At 32.6% G+C, this 19,252-nt stretch overlaps 1 protein-coding gene across 2 annotated transcripts; it reads right to left on the bottom strand.

Annotated features, from left to right (window-relative positions):
• Positions 1–644: 644 nt before the first annotated feature.
• On the bottom strand, positions 645–12,364 carry LOC139498301 (betaine--homocysteine S-methyltransferase 1-like). 2 transcript variants are annotated; one of them, XM_071286679.1, is made up of 8 exons: positions 12,259–12,364; positions 10,612–10,669; positions 9,909–10,099; positions 7,693–7,887; positions 5,463–5,574; positions 4,057–4,232; positions 3,299–3,380; positions 645–1,023 (listed from the first exon to the last, which is right to left on the bottom strand). In XM_071286679.1, the coding sequence occupies exons 2-8, from the start codon at positions 10,622–10,624 to the stop codon at positions 752–754; spliced, it is 1,041 nt and encodes a 346-aa protein (XP_071142780.1). In that variant the 5' UTR covers positions 10,625–10,669; positions 12,259–12,364; the 3' UTR covers positions 645–751. The 2 variants fall into 2 exon arrangements, with proteins under 2 accessions (XP_071142780.1, XP_071142772.1); XM_071286671.1 differs by lacking the exon at positions 12,259–12,364 and adding an exon at positions 11,491–11,622.
• Between the last annotated feature and the right edge of the window lie 6,888 nt (positions 12,365–19,252).

Genomic DNA, 19,252 nt, shown 5'->3' on the forward strand with positions numbered 1-19,252 from the left:
AAAGCTCTGATACCTTGCCCGACTTTGGTAATGCTTTTTTGTTCCTTTTAGTTTATATAGCTTTAATTCTTTTAATAAGCTTTGGATTTTCAAATATTTTGGCGTTGTGCATCACTTTTAGACATTGATTTTCGAAATACGCACTTGGACAGAATAAAATGGTACCGCTTATGGTATTTATGTTCAGTTGTTTATAGAATTTGCTTCATTCACGTTCAGTTTATAAAATAATTTATTCATATTTGGGACGAAAAAAATAAAATCAACAATAAAATCAAATACTATGTTATGTAAAGTGTGTCAACCTGGATAGAGAAAAGATAATAAGATTGCCACTTGAAAAAGAAAATATTTTAGATATGGCGGGAATTTCCTTGACCATTGGTGTGCTGCTGACCAAATAAGAAGGCATTCTTGTGAGATGTGCTAGAGATGTACTTAATGAAAAATGATCATTAAACATGTTAGAAACTTCAAAGTATTGGGTAACATGTAAAATAGGTTGTCATGCTGGAGAAGAAGGTGTCTGATCCTGATAGTTATCAAAGATACCAAGGCTTATAATTTGATACTCCTAAAATGCTCACACTTTTAAACAATTTGTTTACTAGAATGTGAAATTTTGAAATTAAAAAAAAAATAAATATTGGCAACAATTTTATTCAAATACTTTAATTTTCAATAGCTGTTTACATCTTTCTGTTTGCATATTTGTTGACAGAAGACGAGTGTAAACATGTATTGAGTCTTGTTATTTAGGAGCCAACGTATTTCTGTATTCCGTATGATAGCTGTCGAAGTTTTTATCGCCCCATATGAAATGCTGCGACATATCTGGCGAATATTTGCTTGCAGGGGGTGTCCGACCATAGACCTCTGCAACTATTCTCATGAAATGGGATGCATTTCCGCAACAAAGACCAACATACTGAACTCCAAGTTCCCTCGCCTCCTCTGCAAACTTCCGAATTTGAGTTCTACTGCAGTGAAATGCTGTTAAATCTTCGGGAAAGGCTTGTTTTCCTAGAATAAAGGTTATTGTTAATTAAATCAACACAATTGTACATCACTCTGTAGTCTGAATATCTGAAATATTCAGATACCTGTAGATACCCAATTTAAGAAAAAGTCGACCAAATTATTTAAAAGTTAATATGAGTAATGTTCATTTACATAAAATATGATTTCTATATTGTTTAAGAGTTTTCTCTTAGTTTAAATACAAATTGTGTATACCAAATGTAAGTTTTGTTTCAGTTAATCTATTCTGCTGTCTATAAATATTGACCATTTCTTTGCAAAAATATCTTCCTATGTCAACTCTTGCAGATAAGGAGGATCTTGTACTAGAGACTTAATACGTTATTTAAAAACAATATAATCAAGATCTGGAGGTTTGATGGACATTGTATTTGGAACGTTTGGTGAATGGTTTTCAACAGACCAATATTAAATATGGGATTCCTGTTGGAACAATATGTACTCTCCCGTCAACTAGTTTGTCATCTTACAGTGGTTTATCGCGAAGACTGCAAAGAATTAACGTTATCATCATGTAAGCAAGGTAACTTTTTTTCACAAGTAGTTTTTAGCAATTATATGTGCGAAAAATACATCCCTGCACATACTAGTTGTAAATAAGGACATCTTACTCATTGAGTTCAAAAACAAGTTTATTTTAAAATTTGGGGACTCGAAATTAACATGTATAATTTCTTGTTTATATTTTAGGTGAAAATAGCAATACTTCTGCACAAACTTATACTGAATTTCGTTTAAAAAAAATGGTTTTCTCCCTCAACTGTCAAAAGCATTGTGTTCTATTCAAAATGTGACAGGAACATTTAGAAAAAAGTAAAATCACAAAAATACCGAACTACGAGGAAAATTAAACGAAAGTCCCTTTTCAAATGGCAAAATCAAAGCTCAAACACTTCAAACTAATGGATAAGAACTGTCATATTACTGACTTGTTATGGGCATTTTCTTATTAGAAAATGATGGATTGAACATGGTTTCATAGCTAGCTTAACCTCTAACTTGTATGACAGTCGCATACAATTCCATTATATTAACAATGATAAATAAACAAAACAAAAAGACATATTAATGGGCAAAAATGTCAAAATAGAAGCTATCAATAACTGTACATGGTTAGCACCATATACTCGTTAAAGGTTTATTTAATTTTAAGCTCGAAAAATAAATAGAATATTTTAGAATAGTAAATCAGATGCTAGTGTCTTGGCAACAGGCAAATCCTATGTATCATATATTTGAAAGAACACAAACCTGTCCTTTGGTGATTACACGATTAAATTTGTGAAGTACCCGATTTTAATAATACATGAAAAAACTCAAAAATCTGTTTCCTCCATGGCATAGCCCATGTGTATTGAATTATGATGGCATGCATGTCAACTGTCTTAGGGATAGCTGGAATATTTGTAAATTTATAGAATCTCTGGTTCAATAATTTCACTGTAAGTAGCATCTGTCTATCAAGTAAGTCATGATAGGAAAGAAATAAAAAAGCATTCTGACAATCTTTAAGATTGTGCAATATTTCTTTAACACCAATTATATGAGAATGGTCCAATTGAAATCCACTTATGGAAATCTCGATATAAGAGATGAGCTATGTTAAAACAGATTTGTTTGTACAAAAATCTAGGGTAATTTGAAATATCGTCTTGTAGTCAAGGATCAGTTTTAATTATGTTGATATAAACAACAACACATGTGATCAAATAGGAATTATTCCAAGGGAAAGGGCAATTTGTTTATTACAGGAGAGATACATAAAGTGACAAATAGCATACATGGAATACATATCATATACCTCATCGACTAATGTTTGAAAATAAACATAGTTAACATAACTGCAAATGTTTGCACCTGTCCTAAGTCGGCAATCTGATGTACAGTAGTTGTCGTCTGTTTATGTAGTTTATATGTGTTTCTCTTTTCTCATTTTAATATAGATTAGACCGTTAGTTGTCCCGTTTGAATGGTTTACACTAGTTATATTTGAGGCCCTTATAGTTTGCTGTTTGGTGTGAGCCAATGTTCCGTGTTGAAGGCCGTACCTTGACCTATAATGATTTACTTTTATAAATTGTAACTTGGATGGAGAGTTGTCTCGTTGGCACTCATACCACATCTTCCTATCTCCTATATATATATATATATATATAGTTACGCAGTTTTCTGAACAAACATTATTCTTCGTGACATAATTTTCTTTGACATGTGTCTAATGAATATGTAAGTATTTTGTTGCATCTTCAAAAATTACCTGTTTCGAGATTTATTATAGACTGAAATGTAGGCTCATCTGGAGTGGTTCTATAAGGAACAGGAAGTGCCGCCATGGGACCCTATTATATAATAATTTATTAAATTTACCAAACTATACAGATAACAAGAAGCCAAACCAAATGCATATTTTTTACTAAGAGAAATACATTTATCAGTGCTTTTGGTTCAGTAATAGCAAATAAAAGAAAAGAAATGTGTAAGGAATTAAATAAAGTCAGATGTGATCTTTTTCGAATTAACCATAGTTTGTTTTATACCATCAAACAATGTCTGTTAAATCTCGTAAAGGTATGTTTCTATTTTGAAATATGTGAAAACGAGAGCATTTGTCGATCCATTATCTATAAAAAGAACATGGGAACAGTATATGTTCCTGACAGAATACTCACAAAATGTAATAATGAAATGACGGACCTACCTAATGCCAGTAATAAGTCTTAGTAAGTTGCACCAGAAAGTGCAAAAACACATCTAATTCTTAATCCGTCGATTTTTACAACTCCAGAAAATAGCTTCGGACGCACGAAATTTATGAATTGTAGTTATTGTTACTAAAACATTTAATATACGATAAGATTTTATATATAAATGATGTTTCGCACAAACAGCTGACACATCTACAGAACTTAAACATCCCAAAAACATATTCAAAATTCAGCATTGAGGATTAAAATCGTTGTCACAAATAATACAATTCGTGTTCACAGGTTAAAAATACCTAAGCCTTCAAAATACCTTGTATGTTTTTCGAATGTCCCGAATCAAAGACAACATAGTAGTCGGTCCTCTTCCACAGTTTAGTCCTACAATATCAGCACCTGCAGCGTACAACTTGTTCATTGCTTCACCAAATGCTAATCCGTCTACTGTTTTGTCTTCGGCATGTGCTATCATTGTAACAACAGCAGGAACTATAAAATATCCAACGAACACGCTTTTATAAAATGGTTTGACTTCGAACTTATAAATAAAATAGATAAACGACATACTTTTATGTATCATCTGTAAAGTGTATGTTATACATTATATAGATGATGTTCTCTCACTAAATAAATCAAAATTTGGTGACTATGTTGAACGCATCTATCCAATCGAAATAGAGATAAAGGATACAACAGATACAGTTAATTCGGCCTCATAACTTGACTTACATTGACAAATTGACAATGAGGGTCGGTTGAAAACAAAACTTTACGACAAGAGATGTTTTCAGCTTTCGAATTGAGAACTTTCTATTTCTAAGTAGCAACATTCCAGCAGCACCTGCATACCGGGTTCATATCTCCCAATTGATACATTATTCCCGTGCTTGTTTTTCTTTCATAATTTTCTTGATAAAGGGTTGCTGCTCACAAGGAAGCTATTAAACCAAGAGTTCCAAATGGTGAAGTTGAAATTATCCCTTCGTAAATTTCACGGACGCCATCACGAGTTGGTTGACCGTTATTGAATAACCGTTTCACAGATGATATCGGATATGTTCCTAACGTCATAACTACAACCCCCTTCCCTTTCATTAATGTGATCTACCGAATTAGACTTTTTACCGGATTTGTTATCCCATGAGCAACACGACGGGTGCCACATGTGGAGCAGGATCTGCTTACTCTTGGGAGCACCTGAGATCACCCATAGTTTTTAGTGGGGCGTGTTGCTTATTCCTTAGTTTTATATGCTGTGTCATGTGTACTATTGTTTGACTGTTTGTCTTTTTCATTTTTAGCCATGACGTTGTCAGTTTATTAGACTAGAATAACTTCAAAAGACTTTCGTGCCTGATTTTGTAATTTTGCGCTTTGCTCACAAACCTTTACTGTGACAATGCGTTATATAATGACGGCGTAAAATTGTAATCGGTTGATGATACTTAAGAAAAACAATATATACGAATATCTTTTTGACTACGCATCTTATAAGTCACTTTTGTCGAGGAAACTATTGAGCAAAGATGTTTTAAAGGACGCCATTTATTTGGTTGACTGATAAGGAATATATGTGTCATAGTTGACTATATTCCACACTTCGTAGTTAAAAAATCTTTTATGTGGTTGTGACATTACCAAAGTTTACGATTGTATGAAATACTGTAAGAGAATGAGATGTCAGTAAGGAAAATCATTATCAAAAATTCAAATAGTTACCTTTTCCGTATTCTTTTATACATTCTAAAGCTAGAGCTGCCTCTGCATATTCACTAAAAGTTTCTGCAACAATGTAATCAACTCCTTCAGATATAGCCCATTCTATTTGCTCCTATAAGTTACGAAGACAGTTTAATATCCATATATAATAAGTTGTGATTAGGTCACAACCATATTATGGTTAAGCACGCAGTCATTAATTTAGAAAAGGCGGAATATACCAAGGGACTTCCAAACTCATAAGTTGAAGACAGACTGACAACAACAAGACCAAATACGAAAAAGGAAAGGAAAGGTTATCAAATCATGTAAATACAAAATCAGTGATACTTCGAAGAAAAGAGGTTTGGATTGTGGTAACACAATCGGAGCCTGCTCTTTTTTACGTTTTTGGATGATGAGTCTTTTGAAGACGAAAGCGCGTCTGGAGATAATACAAAATTTATTCCTGGTACCTGTGATGAGTAAATTCGTCATCATTTATGAAACGGTCCAGAAAATGATACCTTCTAGACATTTTTAAGGGATTGTATACAATTTTACCACTTCTTACTATCCAAGAATTGACAGATGCATAAGTAAGCAGCAACATAATTTCCAAGAAATCATGATAGAAGACTCAAGCTCTGGAATATCATTTAACCTTGATGGTTTTTCTGCAAGCACTGCTTGACTGTTATTATATAGAAATGGAAAATTTACAATTGGGAAATTGAAACTTCTATTTTGTCGTAAAGTTTTGTTCTTAACCAAATCGTATAAAAGAGATCAATTTCTAGATGTAAGTGAAGATATGACGCGGACTGAACAGTATCTTAGTATCCTTTATGTGAAATTTGATAGGATAGATTAGTTCAACATAGTCTAAAACTCTAAACTATTACGTGATAGAAGATAATCTTTGCATCGTAGAGTTTCATTCGTCATTAGAAATTACAAGATAAGAGTTAATACTTAAGTTAGACGAGATATTATAAAACTCGGTTAGAAAAAGACAACCTACACTTTTTTGCTGGTAGTGAAATTATACTATAATTTACGCTAATCAGTAGTCAAATCATCTCGTCGATCGAATTTACTATGAAATTGTCAATAAACTCAAGATGCAAACCAAAACACTTCTCTTTAGATTCATAAAAACACTCACAAAAGTGATTAATAGACTGAAAGCGTTCTCATTTTTTAAAGGACGCCAATGCATATTGATTTGAATAAAATATAGTAGCAATTTCATACTCCTTTTGGTAAATAAGACGAAGTATCTGTCGTACAACTAGTTGCTGTTAAGAAGCCATGTATCAACTTGGCATCAGACGCATATAGCATGGTATTGTACCAACATGCAGAATCTATTAACTAAAATTTGCTTTCTATGCAAAGAATTGCTATTTTGTCTACAAGAGAAACCTATCTTGTACAGCATTTGTAGCATTTCCAAAGTACACAGGAAGCAAAAAGCAGTCATAGTATTAAGGTGCTCTGGCATAATAATGATTGTTTTCATCTTGTTTCAATAATGCAAATATGTTTAAATTAAACAAGACAAGTTGGCATAATTTTGTAATTTTAAAAGAGGGACAAAAGGTACCAGAGGGACAGTCAAACTCATCAATCGAAAATAAAAAATAGTCTAATTCTGTAGGTCACATTCATTAACTGTCGTCATTTGAACATGAAGAATTTACCAACTCATATTTTTGGTGTGACATCAACCGATTTTCGCAAATCCGAGGGAAAACAAAGATTGGAGCTCACCAGTATCGTGAATTTCCAAGTTTAATACCATCGTCACTCTTTTAATTAAAACAAACTCAAAGGAAATATCAGAAGCGATCACACTATCTAAAGCTTGCAAATTATAATATCGCGGACAACCTTCAGTAGAAAGAGTTAATACCAATGATTAGTTGTAGTACAGGTATTTTGCTAGTCAATATTTTTAAATTATAATTTGTGATTTTATGGTTGGGATGGGGAGACAGACTCCGTATATTCAGTATTAATTCTTTCTGCTAAAGGTTGTCAGCAATACGATTGATTGCAAGCTTTATATAGTGACACGTTTCAGTTTGATCGGTCCTGATATTTCTTTATTTTTCTATGTCTGTTTTGTGTACTGTTGTCTCTCTTTTCCTTTTTAGCAATGGCGTTGTCAGTTTATTTTCGATTTATACTTTTGAATGTCCCTCTGGTATCTTTCAGTCCCTTTTTATGAATAATAATATTTCACCTTAAAAATAGCTCTCGCTTTCTCTACAGCATCAGGACAATCTCTCTTAAATATTGTAGAATTACAGATATTTCCCGCTAAAAGAGCGTTGGTACGATCTGCTACATCCTTTGCTAGACGAAGTGCTTTTATATTCAAACTTTTAAGTTCGTCTTCTCTTCCAATTAGCTTGAGCTTCTCTCTGTGGCCATAATACTAGAAAAGGATAAAAAAAAAAACGTGAATTAAACAAATGCACCTCTTTCTTAATTCAAATGGTTTAATTCTATAACGTCTTACGGTTAACAGCTGTTCACCTCAATGTCGTTTTGACTCTGATTGACTTGACTTTCGCTGGAAATCAGGAATATGATGGGAAATTGAACCTTGTAGTATTAATAAATTAAAAAGTTCAAAAATTTTGACAGCAACACAAACTGAAACCTAACATTCATTTTAAGACTTGACAGGTCAACAAACGGTCTTCAATAAATGTTTTAAAGTATGACTGACATGCTCCAAAATAGTCAATAGTTTGATTTTTTAAAATACATTAAGTGGAAACTACATATGCTCGTCCATGCATGCCGAATTCCGAATTCTTTAAATGACAAAAAAAATAAGAGACTAGTATCGTGATGTTTCTGTCATGAGAATAAATCAGTTCACGAAAAACAATCAATATCGTTATGATAGGTCATCTTTACACCCCCAAAAATATTTAAAGGGTCCTCTTCTATTAGGGATGTCGCATTTATTGACCAGACATAACAACGTATTATGATATATTTCTTACAACCAAGCGGATACCTTCACAGAAGGAGCGGGCTAAATGCTGAACGAGAACAGACCATATTTCTAATCCACTGTTACTAAATAATCCTTTCAAGTAAAGTTTGGCTTATTCTGATACGCTGTAAATTCTAATGCAATTTTTATGTATCGTATTCATAAGGTGGCGAATGAAAACTTTTTAATCTACGTATCGTAAAAAGAATTATTTTTGTAGTTCGAGCTTTCGTAATATTCGTGGAAATTTACGCATGGAATGAATAAATGACTATCACAAAACTAAATGAAAGATAAAAAAAATGTTTTACTGAAATGAATCATTAACAGATAAATTACCTAAAACGGAAGTGAATGAGAATATTTTATTCAGTATTGCATCTGATAGAAAATGACTGTGACATATGCATGGTACCTTTGATAACTATTTACACCACTGGGTTGATGCCACTGCTAGTAAACGTTTCTTCTCCGAGGTTATCACCATCACAGCAGTCAACACGTATATTAATTATATGGTCATTTATAAATAAACTGTTTGCAACATTATGAATTTTTCGAAATATTGAGGATTTTCGTATCCCATGCATACGTTACCTTAGCCGTATTTGGCACAATTGTGTGGAATTTTGGGTCCTCAATGCTCTTCATTTTTGTACTTGTTTGGCTTTCTAACTGTATTATTCTGAGCGTCTTATGTTGAGTCTTATGTAGACGAAACGTTCGTCTGGCGTATCAAATGATAAGTCTAGTTCTTTTATTACTATTAAGGCTTATTGAAATCAGCATTTCTTTTTTAATTTGCAATCATTCGTTTACTTAGCCCTGATTATGTCATCTAAATTTATGAGAGTACGTTTTCCAAAGATCCAAGAAGGTATGACGATTAATACATGATTCAGTGGGTTGTGAACAACATTATCTTCACTATATATTATATTTTAATGCAACGAGATATCATCCATGAAATAAAAAGTTTTGAATATGTTGAGAATATCTGCAATCTTTAGATTGTTTTAAAGATTTGTAAACACAATTGTGAAAGCAACATTTTACAAATCCTATCAATTTATGTAACGGTAATTAACATGAAACACTATCATGCATACATTAATCGTTTTAAATTTCGAATTATTTCAACAAGTTTGACTTTTGAAAAGATAAGTATCCATCTGGACATATTCCATTCCGTAGTCCAACTGACATTAAGTTTGACGAGATGATGAACGCTTAACATCTAGTGGCTAGTACTTAATGCATTATTTTGGCGTACCAACAGACAATAATGATGTTTTTAACCATATTAAGTAAATTATATTATCGTCAAGGTATAGGACAATTTCAAATTTGTTTTTCTACCTCGCTCATTGTCTCCGTTTAAAGAACTATTAATATAAAGTAATAATTAACATTAATTACAATTTACATATTGACTGAAACTTATTTACTGTAAATGCCAGCACAACATCACTCCCAGCATGTACGTACTCCTCGTGCACAGCCTTTACTTGTTCTGGATGTTCTAACACAACCTCGGGAACAAAACAACCAGCACGTAAATATCCTCTTCTCTCCAATTCAAAAACATACCCTTCTGCAACTATGATATTATCACCAGCTTGTATTCTCTCTTTTAACCCTTAAATAAACACCAATAAATGCATATTCAAGCTACATTTTTTTTTGTGAAAACAAAGCAATGATAAACAAAGTAAAAACTAGGTATAACAAAATATTGAACTAATTGCCCCTTGAAGTCACTCTATTCAACTTGAACGCTTGGTTATGAAGACTTAGTTTTATCATTGATGATTTCATCTCAATAATGTTGTCCTATTTGTAGAATCGTACTGTGAATCATTTGTGCTTTGTTTAATGTCTGTATAAAGGCAAACGTAGTATACCGGTGTTCAAATGTCACACATCTGTATATCTGTTGTACAATAGTAAACAAAAACAACGCCAAAATGAGTAAATATCGCAATTTAAAGGTACTTCTACTACTACTAACAATGATAATAATAATATCTATATTTAAAGAAACATAAAAGGGTAGATTTACGATTCAAACAATTTGTTTTGTTTGTAGATCTTGCAAAGCTGACCATTTAATCTGTTTTTATTCTGGAAAAAGGATTTATCAAATTTTACCCTTTTTCGGCATTTTCTTTTCAAGTATGCTGATTCTACTTTTTTGGTCCTTCTCTATCTGTTTAAAACAAGAACGAGTAGTTATTATATACATATACAAAGAGAAAAATAGAACAGTTTTGTTTCGCGAAGAAGGCCTCGTTGTAATATGGAGACGAAGAGCAGCAATTACAGCACTTTCTTTGTGCTTTTTAGAAGTTATGAGTCTATTGCACTGATGAAATGTCATCGCTAGATTTCACACGTCTTTTGTCTTTGTGAATATGTTTTGATTCATTGCTTAACTTTTAGTGGAATCTTTGGTTGTCGGCGCATTTGCTTTGCTGAACTAAAAAGTATATTTGAATATAATCCCAAATAAATTCGGAATTAATCTGGTAAATGTATATGCAAATTGTAACCTAAAATGCGCTTTCAAAAAAGTTGATTGCACAATTTATTTGACGGATAATGTATTGATTATAAATGAACTACTACAGATATATGCTTCACTCATCCATAACACGTCATACATATTATCGATTATGGTATATTAAATTGCTTATTATTTTTCTCTATGTAACATGCATATTCAGATACCTTACAGAATTTTATTTTCTAAGTGATTATTGATCGTTTTTTGCTAAGCGTTAAGTAGCACATATTTCATATGCATATTAAAAATGCGACAAAGTCTACAAGTTTCCTTTTACAGAGTGAATGACCGGAAAGAAACCTTTAAGACATGTTAATCTGAATTCGTTGAAATGTGTTGTAAAGTCACGTAATACTTACTGCACTACCCAAATGGACTCTATTTTTGTTGAACTGTTATAAATAATTTACATATTATAGTTTTTCAAAACTTTTTATTATTTTTTTCTTTATAAATGTACTTACTTTTACTGGCCTTTGCGAGCTTGTTTACGACATGAACACAAAACAAAAAAAACGTGACTACGTTCTCTTAACTTATCAGTGCAAATAGGTAGGTCAACCATGGTATTAAAAGGCGATAAAAGTCGTAATATTACACTAATGCATTGACACGTATTTTAAGAATTGAAACTAATGAAATTTAAATTTAGCTGAAGCTGCACATATATGCAATCGAATATAAATATTCACTAAGTGAATATAAATATTTCTCTTCAGCATAGAACATGGCAGTAAGGTAGATTCGAAATAACTGGAAACCCAGTTCAATATTGCTGCCAACTTGCCGAGTAATTTTGGTACTAAGCGTATCATATTGTTTTATGCATACACCGTCAAAGACGTTTTTGAGTGTAACATAATGTGAGGCCTTCATTGATTACAGGGTGTATTTGTAATATGTATCTGATACACTAACGACAAATTATACACTTTAAGACAGTTGTAAAAAGAGCAGTAACTCGATTCGCATTTTTTTTCTCTGAGCATTATTTTTATACAACACATTTGCATTCAGATCCGAAGTTTTCATTGTATCGAAAATTAATTCAGACACATCATTCCATCAGGTTCTAAACTTTTCATAATGACAAAGTCAAACGTAAACAACCTATTATATGTATTTGTAAAGCTAACATTCTCTATTCAATATAAGTTTCATACTATTATTCATAGTGAAGGTAAATCTAATAAGCGTTTTGGACGGACGACAGTATATAAAATGTTACTTACTATCACTGAGTATATGCCACTGCTGGTGGCCTGTCAGACCCTGATGGTTTCGTCAGCTCAGTAGTGAGTGCTACAATCTTTCTTCTAAAATTCTCCTTTGATGAATAATATCAAAACTAAGATATAAACTCCCTCGGCATTTCTTGTAAATTTTCAATTATAGTGTAGTACTTTTTGGACAAATTATATTAGAATTATAGAAAAAAATCACCAGCTCTAACTAAAGATATTGACAATTCTTTGTTACGGAGACCTATAATACAGTCTAACAGCTTCAGAAATATTAATATTTTAGCCCAAACCCTTACTTTACCTAATACAATTCGCGCCCAAATGTTTTGAACATGTAAATATATCCCCCTACTAATATTACATACATAACATATAAATATATTAATTTTGAAAGTGATCGAAAAGAAAAACTATAAAAAAGTGTCCACAACAGGGACTATATATTGAAATCGAATGCAAGCGTATTCTTTTTGCAAAAATATACTAATAAATTGTTTGTAAATGCAAACACGCAGATTTCAAACTTATTGAATAAATGAAGAATAAAACAAAAATACGAAAATAAAAGTCGTCCAAACTGTCACATGCTTTGGTAAGAAGATCAGTAGAATGTCAATGATCACGTTCAAACATTGGATTGAGTACGAGATAGTTCAGGTGAGTACATTTCATTCCAACATCATTATAAGGAGAGGATGTGTCTTCTCAATATCGGTAGTTTTAAACAAAATAAAAAATCAAATACGGCTATAAATACACAAATAGTTCCTATATGAATACGAGTCACTTGACGTGAAACTTTGTCTCCAAAACGAGCATAGATGTCCAACAACAACAAAAAAGCCAGGTCTCTATCGTTTCTCATTTTTGTTTAGATTTCCAATAAGTGTACTGCTCTTTCAAAATTCAAACACCGGATAAAAATACATTACTTATTAAATTAAGAAAATATGTCTTTGATATCACTTGTAATCTAGTACACAAGATTAAAAATAGTAAATATCAAAGAAAACATACTGACACTGGAGGGAAAGTGCATTATCCCTTTGTCAAATTTCTTAAACGGCTCCAGAAGTATCTGTATTGCTTTACACGCAATTCGTGTCAGAACTTTTGAGAGCGAGTTCAATGTGTCGATACACTGAAGGTAGGCGCCTGACAGATCTAAAAAGTGGTCATATTGTTTATCTCTGTTTTGATGTTGAATTATTAATTCAAAACATTTCTTGACATCTGTTTTAATCAAAGATAACATTTTACATCTTGTTGTTTAAATATTTCATTTGCAACATGTTGTTAGTCTCTGTAATTTTGGGACCAACCTCTATCTATATTCCAAATGGTAGCTGTCAAAGTTATATCACCCCGAATAAAATGTTGCGACATATCCGTAGAATATTTGCTTGCAGGTGGATTCCGACCGTATACTTCGTTAATTATTCTCATCAAATGGGATGCATTTCCACAACAAAGCCCAAAATTACTGAATACCAAGTTCCTTCGCCTCCTCTGCAAACTTCCGAATTTGAGTCCTACTGCAGTAAAACGCTTTTAAATCTATGTCCTCATAAATGACTACGTGCAGTATAGCATGTATATTTTGGATGAAATTTGGTTCACTTGTATGGTTCGCTGAACTAGTATACATTAAATCACTGTGTTGAAGATCCTTTGGTGGCCTACGGCTTTTTTTACTCTTTTGGTCGGGTTGTTGTCTCTTTGACACATTCTAAATTTTATAATTTTTAGGGGCTAACTGGTATTATCTCGCGTTAAAGACACTTAAGTAGCCGTAAGAGTTTTCTACTCTGGTCTGGTTGTTGTCTCTTTGACACATTCCCCGTTTCCATTCTCTATTCTCTATTTTATCCTATATCGTTATATTTGCTAAATAAATGGTTACGAACCCATCCTCTGGACATCACCATACGATAAGCTGGTTGCTTACTTCGTCCAGTCCAGCCAAAAATTCTGGGAAAGGTTTTAAGGTTAAATGTAGCTTAAATAATCGCACAGACCAGCCTATCACAAAGTAGTGAAAGGGAATGCCCTTGTCTCGTATTTGGTCCAGATTTAGTACAGAAAGCATAGACGGAGAACGTTGATGGAGGATACATTTGAAAGTACCTCTATATATTCTGGGAAAAGTAGGTGCCTGTTGCCGATGCAATAAATCTCTAATTTCCCTTTTCTATCTCAATTATAAAATTAATCTTTTTCCGTTTCATGTAGTTTCCTTTTTTAATCATCGTCACTTCATGTTCATTTTAATTCATTGAATTTCTACTACACCTCCCCTCTTATACTCTGAAAACAATAACAATCAATCAATCAATCAATCAATAAGTCAAACAAAACATTAGATTGGCAACAGGTCACACTATTGAATTGATGAATCAATCAGTCAATAAAAATCAACATTAGATTGGCAGCAGGGCACACTATTAAATCGATCAGTCAATCAATCAAACAAAATATTAGATTGGCAACAGGGCACACTATTGAAAGATAGTCTAGTTGTTGTTCAAGGTCTTAAAATTGAACCGTAAAATTCCCCCAGACATGTTTTTAATTTGTGCCACGTTGTTTTATCCAGCAATAGTGTTGGTCTTACAATTACATGTTGGAAGGGTTCTAGGTAGACATACTTATTTGCATCCCATAGTTGAATTAGAAGATGTTCTGTTCTATTCCTATCGAAGGTCGGTGGTATTCTCCGGGCACTCCGGCTTCCTCAACCAAAAAAAAAACCAAACTAGTCGTCACGTAAAAGCCTAAATGTTGTGCATAAAACTGGCGTTAAAACACAAAAAAATCAAAAATTAATTTGTTTTAATCAGAATAATATTTTGAAATGATGTTACACATGTTGCATGTATGTTGTACAAACCCGATATATAGACTAATTCGGTAGGTCACATTCATGAAAAGGGAAGGGGATTGTAGTTACGACGCAGTGAACATAGAAGTGGGGAAACTACCGGTCCTGGCGACTTTTTGCTAATGTTAACCCTATGGGGAAAAGGTAGCCTCCTGAGAGGTAGCCTCCCGAGCTGAGGCTAATTTCTATGACGCCATTTTAAGGTATTATGACATTAATTAATTAAATTAATTACTTTGGAAGATAAGGTCATTATAAAGTGTTACTAATAACGGCTAATTAATTGGCGTCTTGAATAATGTACAGATGTCTTTTATGTTTTATTTGTATTAAATGTGTAGGTACACGATTTTCAGTGACGTTATGCAAGTTTACTATTAGCGGTTTCATATTAGATGTAGTTATTGTTCAGTAGGCAAATAGTTGAATCACAACAATAGTATGTACAATATTTAATATCCCCGTCATTTAGACAGACATTGGTCGGAGAGCCATCCTCATGGTGTCTTTACAATATAACACAATCACTTTAACCAATTTATACATAAAAGAAATAGAGAGTCGTATATTACTCAACAGTATCTCTAATCTCACGAAAGGGCCAACAGTATGCCATCTTTTGTGCAGGGGTGTAAACTGTCGAGACTTGAAGTTAGTCTTTCCGGGATAGTTAACTCTCTCAAATATCGCGAGCTTTAATCCAAAAGTTGAATTTCTTTGACCAATGTAACCATTTCACATGATATTGCTTGTTTCGATATGTGGAAAGAACAGTTTAGCTTTAATCATCAACATCCTCCTCATCTTTATCCTCATCTCTTACCCCTTCCTCGTCATCGTTACTATCTTCACTTTCATAAATATTGTTAGTCTCGTTGTCGATAACTTCATCTAGATAAATTTCCAACTGAGGTTTATATTTCCTGATAGCTACTTTAATGGCTTTCTCGTAATCCATGTCATCGTTAACTATCTCTGTGATCTTATTCATGACTTTGTCGTGAATTTTACTATTTTGTAACTGTAGTAGATACTGAACCAAACTGCTATATCTGGACAAAAACTGATCTGTCTTTTAGTTTCCGATTTGCCTTACGTCTGGCATGTTCTTCACTCATGTTACCATCGATGTATTTATCAAGTTTTTCTTTCCATTCATCTTCATTTGCCTCTCTGGCAAGTTCAGCTAATTTTATAAAAGCCGTATCCTCCCCATCTTCAATATCAATTTCGTTTACACGAGGCTACTTTGAGGGTATGTCTTCATCCTCATTCCCCCTTTTTCTTTTTAAATCATTTTTTCTGGGCACCACCAATTCAAACGAGAAAACTAACGGCCCAATTAATATACAAACAAATCAATGTAGGTCTAAAACCCGCCTTGGGGTTCGAGTTTTTCTCGCTCATGGTGTTGAAGACCAATTAGTGGGCTTGGGTTTGTTCTGCTCTTTGTTTGGGTCTTTGACACATTCCCCATTTCCATTCTCAATTTTACTGGTTAGATGTTGTATTTTTGTATTTACTGTTTTTTTGTATTATGGATATTTCCATATAGCGAAGGATAACTTCTGTGATTATCATAAATTTATAGGGGACATTAGTATCGTTTTCAAATTCAAGTGGCGGATCCTGCACATTGCGTAGAGGGTAAACACCCCTTCTGATTGTCAAATAATTAAATAATAAATCTCTTGTTTCTAACGATTTATATTAATTTTTTTCATAATTTTAAAATTTCAGTGGCTTTTATGTTTTCTAGAATTATGCTCAGCTTCCAAAATCCGGATCCGCCCGAAAATACAATATTTGAAGTTGCGTTCATTGTATACAAGTCCTTTTTTCAACTGAGAGATAGATGACCTCTGGCATTAATTTTGAATAATTTTGCTTTAAAAGTATGTAAATAAGAAATAAGAAAACAATTTAACTGAATTATAAATCAAATGAAAAAAAAACCAACCCAATATCTAGAGGTCAACATACTGCTTTAAACAATTTGTATAATAGAAATTGTCTTTTGCATACATTTATTTAGCACTAAATAAACAGCCACGATTATAAAATTATACAAAAAAAAAACCCAGAGGTCTGTGTACTAACAATAAACAAATTCATATCAAACAGTAATCGCAAATTTGAAAAACTGATTCCAAAGTTAAATCATTCTAATAAAGAAACATTGCCTTCCTATACACTATTATATCGGAAGCTGTACTTCAGCTACTCTCATTATAAAAATATATACCTAATTAATAAGTATTTCAGTTTTAAATTACTTTAATTACTTACAGTCAATTTCAATCGTAAGATGTTTTATTAAAAGAGTGTTTGATTTCATAAACAGAATCGTGACGAGCAGAGCAGGACACCGACATTGTCAGAGAATTGACATATATCCACCAATATACTTGACGCAATGATTGGACAACAACAGAATCATCATCAATAAGTCTATCACAACAAACTGAAAGATTTAAATCTTAAAATTTTTACTTTTTTTTTACACTTGTATACTTCCTTGCTGCTAGTTGGGAAAGTATGCTTTTGAATAAAGGGTTGAATTGCCAAGTTAAAGTCACCACTTTGAAAGATTTGCGGATGACATCTAGTTTAAATGAACGGTACATTGTATGTCATATCTGAGTCACAGATACCGAATTTGCTTATCACCAATTTTGCAAATTTGAACTTGCTATGTATGAATAACACGATGGGTGTCTCTATTGAAAGAAAAAAAAACTGCTCATCCTAACTGAGATCCCGAGTTCATCCTAATTTTTGTGTGGAGTTCGAGAGGCTTTATTTTTAGATTTCTGTATAGTGGACCTCTTTTTCTTTTTTGACCATGTTGTTTTTTGTCTTGTTTTGTACCAATGGTTTTAATTACCCCATGGATATCTTTTCCCATTTCTTACACAATATAACCATAAAACTGTGTAAAGTACCTTCTATTATAAAAAAATCTTCCGGGTTGAACAATATTTTCATTCTAAATCCCTTATTTTAAACATTTTTTTTTAAATTGTCGCAAAATGTTTTGCCAAAACAATATTCTTTTCGCCAGCTCATTTTGCTTTATTTATAAACAAAATATTAGCTTGTAAAACTTTATATTAGTGTACATATACCGCTTCTTCATTACTGGCCACCTTTTAAAAAAATTTTTTTTTTAAACATTCAAACATGGGATTTAGTACAAGGAAGTTCAGTCGGATAAATTTCATTGGTATGTTTAGAAACATCTGGATTATAAGGAGAGCGTGTGTCGTCTTAATATCTGCAGATATTAACAAAACTTGATATCAAGTGCGGCTATAAATCTATAATAAATGGGACTCAATAAGTTCCAATATGGATACTTGTCACTTGACGGGAAACGTTGTCTTCAAAAACAAGCATAAGTATCAAAAATTCTAATCAATATAAAATTCTTTGGTAATTGAATAAGTGTATTATTTCTCTAAAAAAAAATAAAAATAAACACCGGATATAATTCATGAAATGATATTTTTAAAAGGAAAATGCTTCTTCGATACACCTTGTTAAAGGCAACAGTAATATACCGCTGTTCGAAAATCATAAATCGATTGAGTAAAACAAACCCGGGTTACAAACTAAACTGAGGGAAACATATCAAATATAAGAGGAAAACAACTGAAACACTAAAGTGCAACAAAAACCAAACGACAATGGAACACACACGGAAACGAACTATAAAATAACAATTGGCATTTTTCCTGACTTGGTATAATACAAATAAATGGAAGAACATACAGGAAAGAGAAATACACAAATAAACATGCAATACAATAGAACATTACGACATGCTGATGGTTATTAAAGGTACCAGGCTTATAATTAGATACGCTAGATGCGTGTTTCTATACATACGACTCAGCAGTGACGCTCAGAACAAAATAGTAAAGAAAGCCAAAGAAAGATGAAGAGCATTAATGACCCAAAATTCCAAAAAGTTGTGCCAATTACGGATAAGGTTATCTACCTGTCAAAAACAGTAAATGACCAAGAGAACAAACCTACACCTGAGTGAACGTGCCTTATTCAAGTCTCAAATTTCTTAAACTCTCTATATTGCTTGAT

The sequence above is a fragment of the Mytilus edulis genome, chromosome 1, assembly GCF_963676685.1.
Source record: "Mytilus edulis chromosome 1, xbMytEdul2.2, whole genome shotgun sequence".
Taxonomy (NCBI): Eukaryota; Metazoa; Mollusca; class Bivalvia; order Mytilida; family Mytilidae; genus Mytilus; species Mytilus edulis.

What these genes read in the sequence shown, in the direction of transcription:
- LOC139498301 (XM_071286679.1), bottom strand. An exon ending in AAGCGAGAGCTATTTTTAAG is followed by an intron (nt 5,575 to 7,692) that starts GTGAAATATTAT and finishes CGTAACTTATAG; the next exon opens with GAGCAAATAGAATGGGCTAT. An exon ending in ACATTCGAAAAACATACAAG is followed by an intron (nt 3,381 to 4,056) that starts GTATTTTGAAGG and finishes ATTATATAATAG; the next exon opens with GGTCCCATGGCGGCACTTCC.